At 42.6% G+C, this 24382-nt stretch overlaps 1 protein-coding gene across 1 annotated transcript; it reads left to right on the top strand.

The window, feature by feature from the left end:
• Positions 1-1409: 1409 nt before the first annotated feature.
• LOC144495704 (carbonic anhydrase 13-like) lies at positions 1410-19564 on the top strand. Its single transcript, XM_078216045.1, has 7 exons — positions 1410-1630; positions 2237-2440; positions 6975-7093; positions 9778-9873; positions 13643-13705; positions 15254-15409; positions 18939-19564. Exons 1-7 carry the CDS (start codon positions 1594-1596, stop codon positions 19044-19046), a joined length of 783 nt encoding a protein of 260 aa, XP_078072171.1. The 5' UTR covers positions 1410-1593; the 3' UTR covers positions 19047-19564.
• Positions 19565-24382: the final 4818 nt, after the last annotated feature.

Below are 24382 nucleotides of genomic sequence, written 5' to 3'. Positions count from 1 at the left end.
GCGTTGTGAGGCAGTTAATACTGAGTGAGCCTCAAATCTTCATCATCGCTTTGACACTTCCCCCTAGATGGCAGCAAAGTAATGGCATTCGGTTGAGATATCAACAGCGGACGGCAATGTATTTCAATTATTTTTTTTCCACATAATAAAGGAGGATCAATAAATGATTTGGTGAACTTAGGAAACCCCATCTCGAAAGGACAATCTACACTCACCTCTATTCAATATCACAGAATTCGCCCAGTAACACTTATCAAACACTCAAAAACCGCATTTTTCCCAGCAGAATGTGGATTGTTGAACTCATAATAAAGTGAAATGAAAATGATGAGGTCGCAATGCTCTTTAGGATCCATTGGTTCAGCAGCTTAGTCTAGACTGAGGTTTGCTTGTGAACACTGTGATGCCCAGTGCATCTGAAGCTGCACTCACTCTCCAATATAGAATGACAGATCCTGGAGACACCATTCACATCATTTTGCGGGTACACACAGTTGAAATCAAACGTGAGTGGTTGGGGATAAGATCGTATCATCAACTATTAAGGATTCATAGCCACAAATTACCTGACGATAAACAAAATCGCCCATAGCTCTGTGCTGCAATATTAACAATAAACAGTGAATGCGAGAACACCTCCAAAGAAACTTTTCTGAAATGAGTGTAAGGTGAAGTCGAAAATGCATTTCGGGCTGCACATGTAAACAGTTAAGATGTCTATTCCCCACGAATATAAGAAAATGTACTGTTGCCATGCTCCGTGTCTGAGATAAGTTGCTGCAGTCAGATCATCGCGGTGCTGCTGCTGGGCAATGGGAAGATACACGGAGCTGGCAACTCAATGTGAATACACTTCAACACCCAACCCCCAGGCATGGACCCCCCCCCCCCCCAAGATACACCCAGGCACAAACCCCCTCAGATATACCCAGGCATAAACCACCCCCCCAGATACACCCAGGCATAAACCCCCTCAGATACACCCAGGCATAAACCCCCTCAGACATACCCAGGCATAAACCCCCTCAGATACACCCAGGCATAAACCCCCTCAGACATACCCAGGCATGGACCCCCTCAGATATACCCAGGCATGGACCCCCTCAGATATACCCAGACATGGATCCCCTCAGATATACTCAGACATGGACCCCCCCTTCAAATATACCCAGGGATAGACCCCCCCCTCAGATATACCCCGACATGGACCCCCTCAGATATACTCAGGCATGGACCCCCCCCCCCCCCCCCTCAGATACACCCAGGCTGGGACCCACCGCTTTTGCCACAAACCCTCTGCCAGCCAGCCAAGGGAATAAAGATTATATAAAAATAAAAATCAGCATCATTCCCCCCCCCCCCCAGCCCTTCCTGTACCACCTCACCCTCATTTTTATTTGGGCTTTACTATTGGTGACATAGAGGAACAGCAAAGACGGCTGATCCAATGATGTGGAACCGAGCAACCTATAAAAGCTGGTCCGGAGCCAATCCTCCCGACAAGATATCGGCTTCTGTCATCGGGGCGGGACAGCTGAGGGGTTTGTGTGTGTGTGAGAGAGCTTGAGCCGGGGATTTAGGGAAGCTGCAGCGATGTCGGGATGTTCATGGGGATACGGACCCCAAAACGGTGAGGCTTTCGGGGGGCCGGGCTGGAGGAGCCCCCTCCCCAGGTCTGGACATTGCTAGACTTGCAGCTCCCTTGCCCCGGGGCTCTGACACTCTCTCCAGCCCAGAGCAGCAAAGGCTCACGTTGCAGCCTGAGTGGAAATGCGATCTCTTTGCGAGCTGGATGTTTTTCCTCTTGAAAGTTTTCCCCTCTCTCTCTCTTTGCTTAGGTTGTTTTAAGCAGCTTTAGAAATTCACACTGTACAGCGAGAAAGGGTTTATTATTATTTTTTAAAAATAGGGGCAATTTATTTCTGCAGATTGTTGCCAGATGAATGAATTCTCTCTCTCTACAAGGCAGCATTTCCCTCCTGCTGCAATTCTTAAAAACTTCAGTAGATGCATGCAGGCTGCTGCTGCTGCTCTTACGCTCCTTGGCGTTGGGTTTGCAAGCACAAGAGTATCAGCTTTCCCGTCTGCAGAAAGCTGTGAACTCTCCCTCCCTCTGCCCGCCTCCTCCAAGCTCCAGCTTCTCCGAGGAGGTGCAGTCAGAGTGTGAGTGACCTTAAGCAGAGGATTTAGGTGACCACCCTCTTCACTCTCTCTCTCTCTCCCCTCCCTGCTGCAGGTCCAGACCACTGGCACAAATTGGGGTTCCCCCTCGCCAAGGAGGGGTCCCGCCAGTCACCGATCGAGATCAAGAACCAGGAAGCCAAGTTCGACAGCAACCTGAAGCCACTCAATCTCAGCTATGACCCAGCCAGCTCCAAATGTATCAGCAACACCGGCAGCTCCCTGCAGGTAGATTTCGACGATTGCTCGGACCGATCAGGTTAGCAAAGTGATGTTGTGTTCATTCTCTCTCTCTCCCCCCCCCCTCCCCCTCCCCAGTGAATGACCAGATTCTGAGCTGCTGTGGTTTTGCAGTAAGCGAGTTGGGGCAGTAGTAACATGCACACACACACTGCTATTTCACAACAAGAATTGCAATGGTGCATGTTTAAAGTTTTTATTTATTAGTGTCACAAGTAGGCTTGCATTAACACTGCAATGAAGTGACTGTGAAAATACTCCACTCAAACGTTCCACCTTCCGATCAAAGGGCAATCCTTAATTATTTTGTTAAAATGATAAGGGCATTTATCCTTATTTTGTTCCTGATAAAATGCTGGTTTGGGCGGGAGCGGTAAAGTTTAATCAGTGTGGCTGTTGCGTTTTATTAAACCAGATTTGGACAAGAGTTCCCCCCTCCCCCGGTCGAAATGCAAAGAGCCAGCCAGTGCTGGGCTATGGGTGAGGGAAGCTGTCACTCGGGTCGCCAAAGGAGCTGCAGGAGTGAAAGGGGCAGATCAGTTTTAAGGGCTGGATTGAGTGACAGGGTTGTGTAATCTGATTTGACACATATGCAATTGCGACCAATTGAAAGGAGCCTTTTTTAAAAAATTGGAGCAGAGCTTGGCTGCTTGACTAAATTGTAACATTTTAGCAGGATAAGGTGACAATCATTGTACTCTGAAAGAAATGCTGATACATTTGAGGGCAATTTATACCCAATTTTTGTGCTTTCAACTTAACGTTATAAAACCTCCTCTTACACCCCCCCCCTTAAATTTCTTAGGAAAAATTGTACATGCTGTAGGGAACAAATAACCTTTTCTTTCCAATTCTGGGCTTTCATATGGTCTAGTTTTGGGGGGAAAACTGGAGTAATACATGACGCAACAGAAAATTTGGGTCAGTTTTGGACTCTAAACTAAAATTTTATTGCATGTTTTGGATCATTCAAAAAGTAGCAGTGTAAGAACAAGATCAATTTGATCTTCTGTTCTGCTTTTTACCCTTGAATCCTAAATGTCATGGCTTTTATATCTGTGACGTTACAGATTCCCCCCCCCCCCCCCCACCACACACACACCATATACCTTCTGCCGATTTGGATTGTTTTGCACTCAACAGGGGAGGTGATGGCCAAGTGGCATTATCACTAGACTAATAATCCAGAAACTGCTAATGTTCTGGGAGACTTGGGTTCAAATTCCACCATGGCAGATGGTGGAATTTTTTTTTTTAAATTCTGGAATTAAGAACTACTGATGACCATGAAACCATTGTCATTTGTCGGGGGAAAACTCATCTGGTTCACTAATGTCCTTTAGGGAAGGAAATCTGCTGTCCTTACCTGGTGTGGCCTATATGTGACTCCAGAGCCACAGTAATGTGGTTGACCCTCAACTGTCCTATGAAATGGCTTAGCAAGCCACTCCGTTCAAGGGCATCTTGGGATGGACAACAAATGCTGGCCAGCCAGTGATGCCCATGTCCCACTAATGTAGGACACTGCAAGTTGCTGTGGACAAGCCTCTAATTTCCTTGGATTGGATTCTCTCCAGTACCATTCTCCTGCTGCACTGACTAATCAATGGTCCCCTGATTTCTGTCTCTGCTCAACCACCTGTGTTCTACCACCATTGGGGAAGGGGTAGAGGACATGGAGCAAGGAAAGTGGGAACTAGTGAGAAGAATGGAAGCTGGATAAAGGAGGCCATTAGATTTCTCTAATTCTAGTTGGAGGTTTCCACTTACAGCTACTGTCTACTATTGGACTTTTTCAGTGTTAGTTTTCACATGCCTCAGTTTGCCTTTTGCTCTTTGAGGTGTCTTGGTGGATAATGACAAAGTATTGATTTCTCCTACTGATGCACTATCAATCGAGCCGAGACTAGTGAGCAAGACAAATAGGCTTTTACTGGCAAGAACTTGGAGCCATCCCTGTCGGTGATCTGGTCTGAACTGAGAGCCAGGGGGGAGGAGCCACCGCCTTTATACCCGGACCAGGGGGAGGAGACTTGGGTGGAACCCGACAGGGATGTGCCTCATATACAGGTAACAGATAGCAGATAAGTGGTTTACCACACCTACTATACAATTGGTGGAACAGATACAAAGAACAAAGAACAGTACAGCACAGGAAACAGGCCCTTCGGCCCTCCAAGCCTGTGCCGCTCCTTGGTCCAACTAGGCCAATCGTTTGTATCCCTCCATTCCCAGGCTGCTCATGTGACTATCCAGGTAAGTCTTAAACGATGTCAGCGTGCCTGCCTCCACCACCCTACTTGGCAGCGCATTCCAGGCCCCCACCACCCTCTGTGTAAAAAACGTCCCTCTGATATCTGAGTTATACTTCACCCCTCTCAGCTTGAGCCCGTGACCCCTCGTGATCGTCACCTCCGACCTGGGAAAAAGCTTCCCACTGTTCACCCTATCTATACCCTTCATAATCTTGTACACCTTGATTAGATCTCCCCTCATTCTCTGTCTTTCCAAGGAGAACAACCCCAGTCTACCCAATCTCTCCTCATAGCTAAGACCCTCCATACCAGGCAACATCCTGGTAAACCTTCTCTGCACTCTCTCTAACGCCTCCACGTCCTTCTGGTAGTGCGGCGACCAGAACTGGACGCAGTACTCCAAATGTGGCCTAACCAGCGTTCTATACAGCTGCATCATCAGACTCCAGCTTTTATACTCTATACCCCGTCCTATAAAGGCAAGCATACCATATGCCTTCTTCACCACCTTCTCCACCTGTGTTGCCACCTTCAAGGATTTGTGGACTTGCACACCTAGGTCCCTCTGTGTTTCTATACTCCTGATGACTCTGCCATTTATTGTATAACTCCTCTCTACATTATTTCTTCCAAAATGCATCACTTCGCATTTATCCGGATTAAACTCCATCTGCCACCTCTCCGCCCAATTTTCCAGCCTATCTATATCTTGCTGTATTGCCCGACAATGCTCTTCGCTATCCGCAAGTCCAGCCATCTTCGTGTCATCCGCAAACTTGCTGATTACACCAGTTACACCTTCTTCCAAATCATTTATATATATCACAAATAGCAGAGGTCCCAGTACAGAGCCCTGCGGAACACCACTGGTCACAGACCTCCAGCCGGAAAAAGACCCTTCGACCACTACCCTCTGTCTCCTATGGCCAAGCCAGTTCTCCACCCATCGAGCCACTTCTCCTTGTATCCCATGAGCCTTAACCTTCTTAACCAACCTGCCATGTGGGACTTTGTCAAATGCCTTACTGAAATCCATATAGACGACATCCACGGCCCTTCCTTCATCAACCGTTTTTGTCACTTCCTCAAAAAACTCCACCAAATTTGTAAGGCACGACCTCCGTCTTACAAAACCATGCTGTCTGTCACTAATGAGATTGTTCCGTTCTAAATGCACATACATCCTGTCTCTAAGAATCCTCTCCAACAACTTCCCTACCACGGACGTCAAGCTCACCGGCCTATAATTTCCTGGGTTATCCCTGCTACCCTTCTTAAACAACGGGACCACATTCGCTATCCTCCAATCCTCAGGGACCTCACCCGTGTCCAAAGAAGCGACAAAGATTTCCGTCAGAGGTCCAGCAATTTCATCTCTCGTCTCCCTGAGCAGTCTAGGATAGATGCCATCAGGCCCTGGGGCTTTGTCAGTTTTAATGTTCCCTAAAAAACCTAACACTTCCTCTCTCGTAATGGAGATTTTCTCTAACGGGTCAACACCTCCCTCCGAGACACTCCCGGTTAACACGCCCCTCTCCTTCGTGAATACCGATGCAAAGTATTCATTTAGGATCTCCCCTATTCCCTTGGGTTCTAAGCATAATTCCCCTCCTTTGTCCCTGAGAGGTCCGATTTTCTCCCTGACAACTCTTTTGTTCCTAACGTATGAATAGAATGCCTTAGGATTCTCCTTAATTCTGCCTGCCAAGAACATCTCGTGACCTCTTTTTGCCCTTCTAACTCCCTGTTTGAGTTCTTTCCTACTCTCTCTGTATTCCTCCAGAGCTCCATCTGTTTTCAGTTGCCTGGACTTAACGTACGCCTCCCTTTTCATTTTAATCAGATCCTCAATTTCCCTGGTTATCCACGGCTCTCGAATCCTACCTTTCCTATCTTTCCTTTTTACAGGCACATGCCTATCCTGCAGCCTTATCAATAGTTCCTTAAAAGACTCCCACATGCCAGATGCGGACTTACCCTCGAACATCCTCTCCCAATCAACATCCAGCTTTTCCTGCCTGCCTTTTTTTTTGCTCCCAGTATAATGAGAAGCGGCTTTGAAATCATTTTATTGGTTGAAGAAAAGGTGGCACAGCTGTTCAGTATTTCCACAATCAAAATATTTGCAGGGATTGATAATATGACAATCTACTATCAGCTGTATAACTTTATCAAAGCATGAATTGCTTATTAACCTTCATATGACTGTTACTGAGCAAATTCATCCATAATTTAAAGCAAATTAGAGGTAGATTATATTGCAATGTTAATACTGATGCTGCTTCATTTGTGTGATAGTGCTGACAGGTGGCCCCCTTTGTGGAAAATACAGGCTACGTCAGTTCCACTTCCATTGGGGAGGCTGTGATACTCATGGCAGTGAACATATAGTTGATGGAAAAACTTATGCTGCAGAGGTAAGCGAACAAGGTTTGGACAAGACAATATATCTGGGTAGGCACATTTTAGTGTTCAAAAATCAAAATTTTGCTTCACAGTAGTCAAATTTTGTTTTAAGAATCCCATCCCAAGTGCATGTGTTTTAGCAGAAGGCAATAGTGAAAAGGTCACATCATGGGATGCGGATATCACTGGCTCACATTTATTGCCTATCTCTAATTTCTCTCAAAGGTGGTGGCAAGCTGCCTTCCTGAACCACTTCAGTCCACATAATGTAGGTACATTCATGGTGCAGGGTTGCCAGGACTGAGTTTGCTATTGTTTTTGGTGCCTAGGCCAATAAATATCTGATCACAGCCAAGGAATATTCTTATTAGGAAATGTTTTCCTAAATGCTGGAGCAAATACTGAGCCAATATTGGCTGAGTTTTACCATTATCTATTATATTAGGAAATATCCATTTTTATTGCATTGGAATGCTAAATCCAGCCTAGATTTAGCATCCATTTCAATCTTTGTAATATTGCAATGCATTTGAGATTTAAAGCAGTAAACTGAGGGAATGAGCTTTTGGGTTGTTTAACAATAAAACAAAATACTGGAATCTGGACAGGCAGCATCTGTGGAGGGAGAAAGAATTAACAAGCTGAATTTTAATATGTAGCTGCACATCGGTTTGGGAAAGTTAGAATGCTCAAGCAGCTTGTGTAGCCGGCTCCAACATATTGACTTCGGCTTCTGCTTGCATTGTGTGAAGAGGCACAGGGTCTGGGAGAAGATTACTGGACATGTTGGAACACTGTCTCAGAAGACTTGGTGTTATATCCAATGGTGGCAGACATTTTCAATCCGCTATGATAAAAACAAAATGCTGGAAAAAATCAGATCTGGCGGAGAGGAACTGAGTTGACTTTTTGAATTCAAATGACTCTTCAGGCAATTTTAAAATATGGATACATTTTCTCTTGATATCCTGTTTGTCAGGGCAGGCAATTATATTAACCTTGCCCATAATGACACCAGTCAGAATAAGAGCACACATGCTCTCCAGCTGAATTGGAGGACGAATTATGGAATCCCTACATTGCAGAAGGAGGCCATTTGGCCCATCAAGTCTGCACTGACTATCAGAGTATCTTACTCAGGCAATTTCACTGTAACCTCATGTATTTATCCCACTAATCCCCCTATCTTTGGCTATTAGGGGGAAATTTAGCTTAGCCAATCCACCTAACCAGTGCATCTTTAGACTGTGGGTGGGAGGAAACCAGGGTACCTGGAGGACACCCACACAGGCACTGGGAGAATGTGGAGTTCGCACAATCACCTGTGAAAGCCACACACTTCATCAAACAAAGCAGTCCAGAACAATCCCTTTCAATCCTCATGTTATGTGTCAATTCATGACTTTACATAAATGTCGTGAAAAAGGACACTCTCTCCAGTCAGCAGCCAAATTGCTGAGAAAATGGTAGAAAGAAATATCTGGCTCAGAAATAAAGCAGAACCATAATAAAACATTTTGTAGTATAGTTGGCTGATTACAAAACTTTATTTTCATTCTTGGCATCACCTGTTGTGTTATGATGTTGGCAGTGGTAGCAAAGGGATGGAATTTTCCCATCCTGCCTGCCATTGTAATCTTGGTGCGCGGGACAGAAAAATTAACGGACCATACAACAGTCCATTGACCTCTGGTCTAGGAGTGTGCATGGCTGGGAAAAATCCCCCTCCCCAGGGTATATCTCTTGATGGCTGAGATGTCCTGTCTCTGTGCTGGTGAGGGACCCAGACTTGGGGACTGGGCACAGGTGAGTTGTGTAGATGGGTAGAGAAAATGGGCAAAATATGGTTGCTTGACAGTGAGGCAGAGTTAATGTTTCAGACTTGTGAGCTGAACGATCACAGATCTGAAACGTTTACACTTCTCTCTGGATCTTGGAGAAGTGGAATAATATCAATTCATTGGTGGGGGTGAAATGGATGGAGTTGGTGGTTATAGAACTGGGGGCCAGAGGTTCTAAAATTGTTGATCATAATATGATACTAGTCTGTGTATAGGGATCTGGTATTGAGGTCTGAACCTCTGTTGCTATTTCACTTTTCAAGTTTCCCAAATTAGTCGTTGAGTAAATGCACCTTCAGTGTGGACACATCCAATACGCAACTCCCAAAGCCTTAATTTGAAGAAATAGATTGGTTCATATCTCTTTGACAAGATTTGCACAAATTTAAGGTCTTTCTTAAACTTGCTAAAATCAAGAATACTGCAGATGTTGGAAATATGACAGACCATAATAAAGAAGGCATCAGCAGACCAAGACATAATGGCAGAAATTTGGTAGACTTTTTATTATCCTTCATATTCAACCATTTTGCTGCAACAATGGACCCATCTTTGGTTTCTATATTTGTCTCTTTATCAAATTAGATAAAGATCAAAATACAGTGGAGCATGCACCTTTTATGATTATTGTACAACAAGGTGGTTATTTTCAACATTGGTCTGCCAAATCTGAAATTAGTTTAGTCATTGCCCACTAACAGCCGTGCTCTGGCAGAAACTAGTGACTTTGATTCGATCAAGCATGTGTTCTAATTGAGACCTACCTGTGACATGACCCAGAATTCTGATGATTATTTTGATATGCTCTAAGGTTAAAACAATTGTTTTGACTAAGCCTGTGATGTTGTTTCTAGCTTCACCTGGTGCATTGGAATGCAGAAAAGTATAGCGACTTTGCTGAGGCTGTTAAAGCACCTGATGGTTTGGCTGTCATTGGCGTCATGCTAAAGGTATGAAGGTTTATTTGATCTGGCTTTTATAACATACAATAACAGTCTCTCTTTGCTGTAAAAATCCATTCACATGCTATTGTATACGACATGAGGGTAGAATTAGATTTGTGTGACACAACAGTGGTATCTGATTGGCTAATGTGCTCTGCTGATATTAAGTTGCATAGACTTAATTGAATATCAAGGGTGCCTTTTTAATGATCAGCCAATACAATTCTGTTTAAATGCACTTGCCCACATTCACCCCTATTATTTCAGTTTCATCCTAGCTCTTCAATGATAGAAATGCCAAGTCCCTGAACTCCACAACATCTTTGCATATGCTAGTATATACAAACGGACTAACTAGGGATACAGAATAAGCAGTATTTTGCAAAGACACTGGGCAAAATATGTTATGCTCTCAAATACTTAGTTTCCACAAAAGCATTTACTGGCAGACTTCTGTAGCACACATCACTGCAATAACTGGGAAAATTCAACTTTTTTTTTTTTACTTATTGCCTTCCAACCACCATGGATATTTTTTAAGTTGCATGGGCATTTATTTTAAATGCACTCGTGGGGGTGCAAAGACACTATAGTAATATGTCCACCGTTGTATTCACACATTCAACAATGTTAGTTATATTGTTGCTTTATAACAGAACATTCCAAGATACCACAAACTGGACAATTGCTTAAAAATTATTTTGCACCTTGTCTCTTAGCTGAATTGTGCAATTACTGATCCTTGGACGTAGCAACCGTACACAGATTTCAGTAATGAGATTATTCAATCATTTGTGGTGTTAGTTCAAATAACTGTAGAAAGAATCATGCACAATGGTTAGCACTGCTGTCTCACAGTGCCAGGGACCCAGGTTTGATTCCTGGCTTGGGTCACTGTCTGTGCAGAGTCTGCACATTCTCCCCATGTCTGCGTGGATTTCCTCCCACCATCTGAAAGACGACGTGCTGGTTACATTGCATTGGCCATGCTAAATTCTCCCTCCGTGTACCCGAACAGGCACTGGTCTGTGGCAGCTGGGAGATTTTCACTAACTGCATTGCAGTGTTACTGTAAGCCTACTTGTGACACTAATAAATAAACAAAACTTAAACTTAGATCTTTGGTAGAGGTGTCCAATTAGTCCCACTATCCTGGTCTTTACCTGTAACACTTCAGATTTTTTATTAAATCCAATTCTCCTTTTACTATTAACTCTACTTTTACGACTTCGTGCAGTTTCCTCTTTTTTCCAAAATGTTTCCTCTGTTCTTGCCAGTCACTTGGTCTATCTTCTGTTTACTGATCCCCCTTCCACTGAAAATGGCTTCTCCTTAAAACCTTTCCTGCTTTTTGAATCTCTTGATAACTGTCTGTAACTAAGAAAGACTATCCTAAATTCTCCAGTTGCTCTGCATAATTGAATACCACTCTAGTAAATTGCTTCTTTACCCTGCCCGAGACCTTGTCATCCTTTCTAAAGTGTGGGGCCTTGAATTAAACATGTAATTCCTGCTAATACCTAAAAGTTTAGCAATAGATAGATGGAAAGAATTTAGCTAGGATGTCATGGAATCCTTATTGTGCAGAAGGAAGCCATTCAGCCCATCAAGTCTGCACTGACCCCAATCCCACCCAAGCCCTATTCCCATAATCCTATGCATTTACCCTAGCTAGTCCTCCTGACACTAAGGGATAATTTAGCATGGCCAATCCATCTAACCCGCACATCTTTGGACTGTGGGAGGAAATCCACACACACACACACGGAGAACGTGCAAACTCCCCACAGACAGTGACCCCAGCTGAGAATCGAACCCGGGTCCCTGGTGTTGAGGCAGCAATGCTAACCACTGCCACCACTGGAGAAAGCCCTGCTGGTCATGTGTGCTATGAGAACTTGAACATGAACCATTGGACTAGACCAGGAGAGCCTTGGTGTGTGAATTTCTGAAGTCTGATGTTGGTCTGCATTATGTACACCAATTCCTGAGCCCATTACATTTTGCCCAATGGCAATGTTGAGGCTAACTGAGTGACACCTGGACAGGTTCAAATTGGGTCTTGAATTTGATATTTTGCTGCTTGGAATTTGTCAGATCCACCGTGAATTTCAGGACCTTGCCTTCATTCACTCTTATCTTTTTAGTTCATTTACCCTCTTGACAATTGCAATCAACACAATAATCCAAACTTTCTTTTACAGTCGAACCAGATTTGCCTTGTATTGTGGACAAAAACTTAAACATTTCACCTAAATGAGAAGAACGCAGCAATAAATCCTGTTTGAATGTTTTCATCAGATGAAATCCACACCAAACTATTTACAACTTTTCGAATATGAAATGTAACAACCACTAGATTCAATTCAATAGTCAGTGTACAACAATATTTAAATATTTGATGTATTAGACAACATAATGACCAGCATTTAACATATGCCTTCAGCTCAGTGATTAGATGATATTTGTCACTATTTTATATTATATTTGCATTGTATTTATCCAAAGGCTTCTAACTTAAATTCCCAAGAATGCGATGCAATGTATTATTAAAGTGGACATCCGAAATTAGATCAGTGTAACATTAGAAACCACTTTCACTGTCACAGGTGATCATGGCGTTTCTAAAAGCAAGACAATTGATCTCTAACAATCATTATTTCAGCCCCAAAGCACTGCAGGAATTTCTTAAGACCACATCCTAGGTTGCACAAGTAGCTGCCTCATTGACATTTCCTCCATTATGAAATCAGACGTGAGGCTATTCACCTAATTTGCAATAATTCAGATAATGAAACGTGGCCATACCTTGACAATACTCAAGCCAGACTTGATTAGGTGGCAGGTAACACGTGCTGGGCAGTGACCACCTAAAATAGTCTTAATACCTCCCCATGACATTGTGGCCTCTCTACCAAAGCGTGCACCAATAACTAGAAAGAACTGAACCAACCACACCTGCTGTGGCTATAGGACAGGTGTCCTATAGCCTGTCTGTGAGGCTATCTGTGAGGATCTGGTCATCTAACTCCTACAAGATGCAAGTCAGGAGAATGATGGGATTTGTCTGGATATGTGCGGTGGTAATTGCACTCCAAAAACTTGATTGACTCCATCCAGAACAAAGACTGCTTGATTGACATTTCAACTATTTGCCTGCTCTTGTACTCCTCCTGATTGCATGCATCACAGCAGAAATACTGCAGCTAGTTTCTAAAGGGCATTAACTGCCTACCCTGTCAGTGACACCCACGTCCTATGAATGGATTTAAGAAGGCAAGGTTTCAAAGTTGGTCTGATTTCCGTGATTCTTAAAGAATCTGTACTGATTTGTTGCAGGGATAACCATTATCTACAACTGCAAGATTATATAGATTTCTAATGTGTTTAGAATTACACAATTCACTGCTTGCAAGCAAATTTCAAGTGTGCTGTTTGCACTATAATAGTTCCTTTCATTGTCTAAAACTGATGAAAACCTGATTAAGTCGTGAGCATTCCTCAGTGCATCATCATGTGATTAACCTTTAGTTGAACTCCATAATGATAACCAGCTTTAATTCATTTGTTTTTGGTTGCTAGAATTCTGATTACTGAGTAACTAATATGAAAAAGGAAGTGGAGCACACATTCACCGTAAAATGCAAAAGTTGAACCTAGCATTCATGGCTTTTTGCTGCTTTAGTAGGATAACCTCTGTATGCCCAAAAATGCAAATCTGCATAATCACAGGATTCATAATGTGAACTGTCAATTGGTATCTTGTGACTTTCAGGTATGTGATTCAAATCCAGCTCTGCAGAAGATCATCAGTTCCCTGGAATGCCTTAAATCCAAGGTACAATGAATTCTGTACACTGTATATAGGTATAAACAGTGATACTTATTTAAATTGCAACTTTCATTGCATCTTTTGTCATAATAACAAATGTTAATTTTGGGAAATTCTGCATACCATAACCACTTGTTTAAAATAGTGGACAAACAAATCTCAAATATTTACACCTAATATAACTAAACATGGTTGCTGTGTATACATCTGCTAAACACACAGCAGATGGAATAGCATATCAATGGTTACTTCTAAAAGATTCAGACTTTTTTTTTTGTTCATTCTTGGGGCATTGGCATCAATTGTGTGGCTAGCATTTGTTGCCTATCTCTAATTGACCTATAAGTTGGTGATCTGCCTTGAACTGTTGCCATCCATCTGGTATAGGTATGCCCACTGCTATTAGGAAAGGGGTTCCAGGACTTTAACCCAGCAACAGTGATAAAGTTCCAAGTTAGGATGGTGTGTGACTTGGCAGGAAACGTCTAGGTGGTGATGTTCCTATGCATCTGCTGCCCTTCTAGATAGTAGAAGTGGGTTTGGAAGATTCTGTCAAAGAAGGCTTGATGAGTTGCTACGTTGCTAAGTGTATACTGTTATGTGCCATGATGGTAGAGGAGTAATCTGATTTTTTATATTATGGCTGGAATTCTTTGGCTATTCATGCTGGTGGGATCTTGTCCTGCCAACTGTGCATCCCCGTTGTTTGCCAACCTGCAATGTGCAGTGTCGGGGGGGGGGGGTCTCCTATATATTTTGCAAAACCGTTCAACCTAAATCTTGTTGTGTGCGACTGCAGCTATCTGTCTGTCAATACAGCTGAATAACAGTTGTTCTTGTACATGAGAAATGAAGACTGGGAAGGCTGTTTTACACCCCACCTTTTCCTCAACGGGGTGTAAAGAGGCGGTCTACTTCAGTCAACCAAATGCTTCTCTCATTGCACTCCCCTTCATAAATGCTGCCAGACCTGCCCAGTCTTTCCAGCATTCTCAGTTATAAATTCTTTTATCCACAAATATTGGGAACTATGCAAACTTGTCACGTGTATCTTTGTATTCTTCCTGCCAGTGGTAACATTGCAGCACCTGCACAGTGACGAGTATGTTAATACATTGTGATGAGCTGAAACAAGTGGTTTGCATTCTAGATATAAACACTGACAATTATGATGGAAACATTTTAATGGGAAGTATAGCAGATGTATAATATTTGAAATTATGAATAACTAATTTGCAAAGACGAGGCAGCTGAAATTGGTCTTTTTGATGCTAGCACAGAACGTGCAAATTGTTCCTTTTGCACCTTGCCTGGGTAGGGTGTGAAATGGTTGCTGATTCACCAATTGTGTTGCTCTCAAAGACCAGTTTCATTCCCAAAATGTCTGGCTGTGGTCCATAGATATGTGGCACATGCATCACTTTCAAATATGTAGTTGGCTTGTTGCCTATAAACTTTGTCACCTAATACCTGACTTTGCTTGGTATTTATCTCAACTGATTGTAAAACATTGTTCATTCCTGAAGGTCTAATCACAGTTCTTTCTATTCATAGGGTGCTAAAAGTGACTTTAAAGACTTTTCCCCTTGCTCGCTGTTGCCTTCCTGCCTCCAATATTGGACCTACCTAGGATCCCTGACCACTCCTCCCCTGTGTGAGTGTGTAATCTGGCTTGTGCTTAAGGAACCTATCAGCATCGGCCCAGATCAGGTAAATAATCAACAGTCGAGTGATTACAGTGCAGAAGGCTATTCAGCTTCTCGTGCTGAGCTGGGCCTCTGCAAGAGCAATTCGCCTTGTGTCACTGTTCTATCTTTTTCGTGTGGCCCTGCATATTTCTATGATTTTGGATAATGATCCAATTCCCTTTTGAATGCCATGATTGAACACATAACACTCTCTCAGGCAATGCATTCCAGATCCTAATAACTTACTGTTTTTGGGAGAGTGAAAAGAAAAAAGGTTTTCCTCAGTTGGCCATTGCCGTTTCTGTTAATTCTTAAATCTGTGCCCTCTAGTTCTCATGCTTCCACCAGTGGGGCTAGTTTCTTCTCGTCTACTCTACCCAGACCCCCTCATCATTTTAAATATCTCATTCAAATCTCTTGTTCCCAGAAAAGAACACTCCCAGCTTGACCATCTATCCAGTGAAGTCATAAATGTGATCATGAAACTGATTTATAATTGAAACAGCAATTATTCATTCAGTAAAAGACCAGGTCAATGACCACTTCATAAAACAGGCAATTATCTGAATAGAATGCTTCCATTTACTTAAAATTTTTGTAGATAATTGAAACAATTTTAAATACTTGCAAACAAGTGTCTAGAGATGTTTTATTGCATTGGAGGGAGCTGTATTCACACAATCTGATAAATGCAATACAGTTTGGTTAAAATGCTCAAAATTGTTTTGCTTTAGTTGCGTTCACTGGAGGTTGTGTATGCTATTTATAGTAGTCTCTGATTATACCACAACAAGCTAAATTGCCAATTCAATTCTGTAAGATAAATTATGCTAGTAAAGGAGAATTAATATTTGAACTGGCACACTAATCTGAACCCAAAACGCCATCAGCCCCTTGTTAACATAAAATCTGCCAATATGCTCAGTTCTGCTTGGAAATAAGATTGATTTTGGTGAACTGAGTTAGCATAATGTCTAACAGACTTCTGAGCAAAAATGTCAATTTAAACAGTACAAAAAGCACTTGGAGCTCCTTGACCATGATAGTTTGATTGGATAACGGTTTGTACCATGTATACAGAAATATTTATTGTCTTTCCCAAAGACCATTGTTTACAGAAGTCCCAAACATACATTTCCTCATCCAATGAACACCAGTTGAAATTTGGATATGAATGGGCATAAATCATTTTATAAAAATTCTACATGATTTAAAATGGAATTTGAACAAAGAACAATACAGCACAGGAACAGGCCCTTCGGCCCACGCTGCTCCCTGGTCCAAAATAGACCATTCTTTTGTATCCCTCCATTCCCACTCCGTTCATATGGCTATCTAGATAAGTCTTAAACATTCCCAGTGTGTCCGCCTCCACCACCTTGCCCGGCAGTGCATTCCAGGCCCCCACCACCCTGTGTAAAATACGTCCTTCTGATATCCGTGTTAAACCTCCTCCTCTTCCCCCCCCCCCCCCCGCCCCTTGAACTTATGACCCCTCGTGAACGTCACCACCGACCTGGGAAAAAACTTCCCACCGTTCACCCTATCTATGCCTTTCATACTTTTATACACCTCTATTAGGTCACCCCTCATCCTCCGTCTTTCCAGTGAGAACAACCCCAGTTTACCCAATCTCTCATGACTAAGCCCTTCCATACCAGGCAACATCCTGGTAAACCTCCTCTGCACTCTAAAGCCTCCATGTCCTTCTGGTAGTGTGGCGACCAGAACTGGGCGCAGTATTCCAAATGCGGCCGAACCAACGTTCTATACAACTGCAACATCAGACCCCAACGTTTATACTCTATGCCCCGTCCTATAAAGGCAAGCATGCCATATGCCTTATTCACTACCTTCTCCACCTGTGACATCACCTTCAAGGATCTGTGGACTTGCACACCCAGGTCCCTCTGCGTATCTACACCCTTTATGGTTCTGCAATTTATCGTATAGCTCCCCCCTACGTTAGTTCTACCAAAATGCATCACTTCGCATTTATCTGGATTGAACTCCATCTGCCATTTCTTTGCCCAAATTTCCAGCCTATCTATATCCGTCTGTAGCCTCTGACAATGTTCCTCACTATCTGCAAGTCCAGCCATTTTTGTGTCGTCCACAAACTTACTGATCACCCCAGTTACACCTTCTTCCAGATATATATATAAAATTTGGGCTAAATTGTACAGCCATTGGCTGTGTATTCTATTTCCTTTTTTTGCTTGACTTGTGGTTGAAGGGAGTAATCTTCAGCCAGAGCTCAAAGTGGCTGGAACACTCTGCCAGATCTTCAGACATATCAGTGATAAATATTTTCAGTACCTATGTCAATGATAAACTAGGGACAATGTAACCAATAACAATATTATTCTACAGTTTATTTAGTTAAAGCAAAATAAAATCTGGTAGCAAATTGAGAAGCATGAGGCAGTTGTGCTGGGGGATAAAAGGAATGGTGTGGTATCTATCCTGGAGGAGAAATCAGGCACTTGAAAGATGGGACATCTATGCCCACTTTATCAAACCTTTCACCAAACCCAGCAACAATGGTTTTGAAGTGTTATACATGGGTACATTGAGTTTGGAGTTGGGTGGAGGTGGCAGAGGGAACTGGGTTATCAAGGGTTGAACATGAAAGAGCTGTAAGCTTAGGCTGGATGACATTAATAGAGATGTAAACATTCAGGAGTTGCGGTGCACATGGAGAGTTGATCAGTCATGGTCTTCAGGTGAAGTTGGGGGTAAGGGGGGAGTGGTTAAATGGTGGAGCAGGGTACACAGATGTCATTTGGTTCCCAAATGAAGTTTTTTTTTATATAGATAAGTAAATGTGCACTGGTTATTTAAGCTGCCTGCCCTAATCAAATTTCTAAATTGGAGATGGCACATGTAGAAATAATGTAAATACATATTTTAATAACTCCCCAATATGTGTTAATCACGAAATACAAAGTCATGAATCTTGGTAAGTATCACCATTGTCACACTCCATTTTAAAATACTGCTACTTAAGTTTCTGATTTAACATGATTCATTAACTGAGTAGTCAGTTAGTTGCTTCATGACTTCAAAGAGGAAGTGAAACGAAATACACAAGAGCACACCCACAATTGTCAAGATAGCAAGGCTTCCTCTCAGTGAGATACTGATTAAAAAACCTGATTAAATGAACAGTGGCGACAGGGGAAAAAAAACACATGGGATCTTGTCTGGAATCTCAACTTTGTCCAGGTTGAGATCAAATGCAGAACCTAAAATTCCACAAGGACTTGGAAATATTTTCACCCTAAGGGCATAATTTCATAAAGGTGTGGTTATTCAATGACTCACTAACTACATGCACAGAAAATAAGATCAGTGAAATATTTGCACAAGGAGTTTTCCCACATCAGTGCAAAAACCTGCAAATGATAGTACCATAAAATTATTCTACAGTGCATTTAATTACATGCAGCAAAATTTGCAAGTCATTGGGCAATATCAAATTGTTTTGTTGCTTTTATCAATTTAGTGAAAAGTAGTGGCAATTATTACAATTGTGCTTTATTTTCCAGATGGCAAAGTTCCGCACTTTGGAATTCGGACCAAATGAACCCATGCAAAACAACTACCGACCTCCCCAGCCTATGAAATGCAGGGAGATTCGAAAAAATTTCGAGTAAGGATTGGCGTACAGTCATCAGCTTGCCTTCCTGAACTGTCCCTGTCTAGCCTGAGTAGCAGTAAATTTCCCCTGACTCCCAACCCCCTCATCCACCACTACTCAGTTGGAGTGGACAACCAGGCAGACAACACCTTTTAAGCACAAGTTATTAAAAATTGGGGCATCCAGATTGGTTTTAAGTAACCACTGGATTGTTATCGTGTTCCTGGATCCTCATGAGCCTTGCAATTTAACAAAATCTGAAGCAATCATTTCATCTTGTTGAAAATAAAAGATATATGAAGGCAGTCTGTAATTTAGTGAAGGACTAATCTGTAGCACTGACTATATTGTTCAAGTTTAATAAATTGTTTTTTTTAGTGATGTTAACTGTAAAGCAGTTCTAGTTAAAAAAATTATATTGAGTATTAAAGAGCAATAATTCTACAATTTACTCATTCATGGAATTGTCTTTTAACCAATGCAATAAGAGTTGTAAGCCATAAGATTTAGTAAATAAAAATTTTGCTGACTTACCATACTGTTTCTGTCTTTGAAACTTAACACTGAGACAAGAGTAGATTTCCTGTGAGCTATTTTTGACTCTCTGCTTGTGACCCCAAGCAGTTTTGTACTTTCTCTATACATTTAATTTTAGTTCACCAAGCTTGACACACAATCCTTTTTTACTACATTAATGCAATGAGAATCTTTGGCAATGTTTTATTCCTAAAATAAGCACTGCAAAATGTTTAAACCAAAAGGTAAGACTTTGAACTCATTCAAAACACCACCCACTATGATTTTAAAATTGTGCACTCATACTCTTAGATGCAGAAGTGATTTTTAAAAAAAAACTTAATTTCACTGTCTCTAACCATCTTTTGATTTAACTGCTTTTTGATTAGTGGTGATTGCAGTGAAGATGATTTTCTTGCACAGTGAATTGCATCAAACTCTGCTAAAAGGATGTGCTACACTCCTACTATACAGTGGGCAGGCTGAATAGTAGATCTTTAGATTCAAATGCCAATGGAGAAAACCTGTCTACTTGCTAGAGAGGTTCAAGATGCTGATGACATCCTCTACAGTTAGTCATAAATTCCACTAGATTTTTCTGTTTGTTTTGTGGTGACTGGATAAGAACAGAAGTAGGCCATTTGGCCCTTCAAGCATGCTCCACCATTCATTCATGGTCATGTCTGATCATCCAACTCGGCCTAATCCTGCCACCCCCTCCATATCCTTTGATCCTCTTTACCCCAAGCACTCCCATCTAAATTCTTAAACCTATAATGTTTTGGCGTCAACTGCTTTCTGTGGTAGTGAATTCTACAGGCTATACTGTAAAGTAATTTCTCCTCATCTCAGTCCTAAAAGGTTTACTTATCCATAAGAGTATGATTCCTGATTTTTGACACCCCCACCATTGGAAGCATTCTTGCTCTGCTTCTTCGTCCATCTCCCTACATACTTATGAACTCCAGCAAATATAATCATAACCAACTCAATCTCTCCTTATACATCAGTCCCACCATCCCAGGAATCCATTTTCTCTGCACACCCTCTATATAGCAAAACCAACACTGCACAATATTCCAGGTATCGCCTCACCAAGGCCCTGTATAAATGGAGCAAGTCATCCTTGCTCCTGCAGTCAAATCCTCTTGCTGTGAAGGCCAAAATAATTTGCTGCCTTTACCACATGCTTACTTTCAGCAACTGGTGTATGAAGACATTCAGGTCTCATTGCACATTTCTTTCCCACCACCGCTCCGCCCCCCCCCCCCAGAATGGGGCAGCAAGTCACACAGCACTGCTGCCTCACAGTGCCAGGGACCTGGGTTCAATTCCCAGCTTGGGTCACTGTGCAAACTCCACACATTCCCTGTGTCTGTGTGGGTTTCCTCCGGGTGCTCTGGTTTCCTCCCACAGTCCCAAAGATGTGCTGGTTGGATGCATTGGCCATACTAAATTCTCCCTCAGTCTACCTGAACAGGTGCCGGAGTGTGGCGACTAGGGGATTTTCACAGTAACTTCATTGCAGTGTTAATGTACTTGTGACTAATAAATAAACTCCTGTTTTTGCTACCAAAGTGGATCACCTCACATTCATCCACATAATGCTGCATTTGGCCATTTGCTCAGCTTGTCTAAATCACATTGAAGGATCTCTACATCCCCTCACAGCTCATCCTCCATAACCCCCAATTTACGCCATCTGCAAATTTGGAGGAATTACATTTAGTTCCCTCATCTAAATCATTGTATTTTGTGAATAGCTGGGGCCCTAGCACCAATCCATGCAGTATCCCACTAGTCACTGCCTGCCATTTGGAAAATGATCTATTTATTCCTATCCTGTCTGTTTTCTGTCCATCTTAACACACAACCCCCAATCCCATGTAGGACTTTGTCAAAAGCCTTCTGAAAGTCCAACTAAACCACATTCACTGGCTTCCCCTCTCAAATCTACGAGTTACATGTTCAAAAAATTCCAGTAAATTTGTCAAGCACAATTTCCCTTTCATAAATCCAAGCTGTATCTGTCCGATTCTACCACTGATTACCAAGTGCCCTGCTATAAAACCTTTGATAATGGACTCTAGAACATTTCCCCCATTACTGATATCAGGGTGACTGTTCTATAATTCCCTGTTTTCTTTCTATATTGGGGTTATATTGGCTTCCATCCAATCTGTAGGAACTGTTCCAGAGTCTATAAAACCTTGGAAGATGACCACCAATGCATCCACTATTTCTAGGGCCACTTCCTTATATGCTTTTGGATGTAGATTATCAGGTCCTGGGGATTTATTGGCCTTCAATCCCATCCATTTCTACAGCACTACTAATACTGATTTTCTTCAGTTCCTCATGCTCACTAAACCTTGTGTTCCCAACATTTCTGGTATGTTATTTGTATCTTCCTTTGTGAAGACAGAACCAAAGTATGTATTTAACTGGTCAACCACTTTTGTTCCCCACTTGTTTCTGACATTTCAAGTTTTCTGATTTTGTTTGCTGACGACACCACCTTAGTGGGTTGGATCACCAACAATGACAAGATGGAGTACAGGGAAGAGATAGAGAATCTGGTAAACTGGTGTGACGACAATAATCCCTCCCTCAATGTCAACAAAACAAAGGAGATGATCATCGACTTCAGGAAGAGTAATGGAGGACATGCCCCTGTCTACATCAATGGGGACAAAGTAGAAATGGTCAAGAGCTTCAAGCTTTTTGTGTCCAGATCACCAACAATCTGTCCTCGTTCCTACATGCAGATGCTATAGTTAAGAAAGCCCACCAACGCCTTTATGTTTTTAGGAGACTAAGGAAATTTGGCATGCCCACTACGACTCTCACCAACTTTTACAGATGCACCATAGAAAGCATTCTTTCTCATTGTATCACAGCTTGTATGGCTCCTGTTCTGTCCAAGACTGCAATAAACTGCAATGGGTCATGAACGAAGCCCAGTCCATCACGTAAACCAGCCTCCCATCCATTGACTCTGTCTACACTCCCCTCTGTCTCAGAAAAGCAGCCAACATAATCAAGGACTCCACGCACCCTGGACATAATCTCTTCCATCTTCTTCCATCAGGAAAAAGATACAAAAGTCTGAGGACACAATCGACTCAAGAACAGCTGCTTCCCTGCTGCCATCAGACTTTTGAATGGACCTACCTTGCATTAAGTTGATCTTTCTCTACACCCTAACTATGACTGTAACACTACATTCTGCACTCTCTCCTTTCCTTCTCTATGCATGGTATGCTTTGTATAGCACACAAGAAACAATACTTTTCACTGTATACCAATACATGCCGACACTATAGTTAAGAAAGCCCACCATCGCCTCTACTTTCTCAGAAGACTAAGGAAATTTGGCATCTCAGCTACAACTCTCACCAACTTTTACAGATGCACCATAGAAAGCATTCTTTCTGGTTGTATCACAGCTTGGTATGGCTCCTGCTCTGCCCAAGACCGCAAGGAACTACAAAAGGTTGTGAATGTAGCCCAATCCATTACGCAAACCAGCCTCCCATCCATTGACTCTGTCTACACTTCCCGCTGCTTCGGCAAAGCAGCCAGCATAATTAAGGACCCCACGCACCCAGGACATTCTCTCTTCCACCTTCTTCCTTCGGGAAAAAGATACAAAAGTCTGAGGTCACGTACCAACCGACTCAAGAACAGATTCTTCCCTGCTGCTGTCTGACTTCTGAATGGACTTACGTTGCATTAAGTTGATCTTTCTCTACACCCGAGCTGTGACTGTAACACTACATTCTGCACTCTCTCATTTCCTTCTCTATGAACGGTATGTTTTGTCTGTATAGTGCGCAAGAAACAATACTTTTCACTGTATGTTAATACAGGTAACAACAATAAATCAAATCAAATGTGTCAATAATAAATCAAATCAAACTAAATCAAAACTGTAAGGGACTTATATTTGTCTGTGAAAGGCATCCATTGACCCTCTTCATTAAGCCATCATTTCTTGCAAATAACTGAGGTGATTATGTAGTAATGTGGCAAAGCACAAACCTAAGCAAAATATTTGTCATACTTTGTCCTGATTAAATGAAATTCCATTTATAAATCTTATTAATTGATATGCACGTTTTGCATTAGGCTTCATCATGTTAACATTGGCACACTGATAGAACCTTTACCTCTGTGCATATATCGGAGGCTGGCAATTTGCTGCATTACTGAGGAAGTTGTGGGCGATTCTCTGACCTGACGCACCATTAGTAGATCACACTGGTCCCGGATAATAGTGTGCAAGCCTAAAAATCCAAGTCGCACCCGGCACCAAGCAGTTTGCGAGTCTCTGGATTGAGTCCACAAAGGGCGCGAGTCCAATTAGCATATTTAAAGTAGGATTTAAATATGCATAGCCCTTTCAAATCCCACCACATGGAATTCACCGGCCTTCGGGTGCAGTGCAATAACAATGAGAATCAGTACTGGTCTCCATTAGCGGAGACTTGGCGCGATGGTAATGCAGGGGGGGCTCGGGGCTTGAAGCCCCCAGGTGGTCAGGGCAGTGTCCATCTGGCAGGACCGACATGGCACACTGGCGGTGTCCACCTGTGGCCACCAGATATCCCAGCAATGCCAGTGAGGGGAGGTGGGGGTGGGCTAGGTGGGGAGGTCTGATGGGTAGGTCATGCAGGGGTGGATCTTGAAGGCAGTCCTAATTAGGAGGGGGGGGGGGCGGGCGGGTGTTGTGGGTCGGGCAGCAGGACCCATCGAGAAAGCCCGATGTTGCCAGCCCGTGTCAGGGATGGGGTGTGGGAAGAGGCCACTGATTGAGGGTGGGGGGAGGGGAGG

The sequence above is a fragment of the Mustelus asterias genome, chromosome 7, assembly GCF_964213995.1.
Source record: "Mustelus asterias chromosome 7, sMusAst1.hap1.1, whole genome shotgun sequence".
Lineage (NCBI taxonomy): Eukaryota > Metazoa > Chordata > Chondrichthyes > Carcharhiniformes > Triakidae > Mustelus > Mustelus asterias.
The sequence above is the reverse complement of the archived record's forward strand: the minus strand, read 5'-3'. Positions and strand labels throughout refer to the sequence as shown.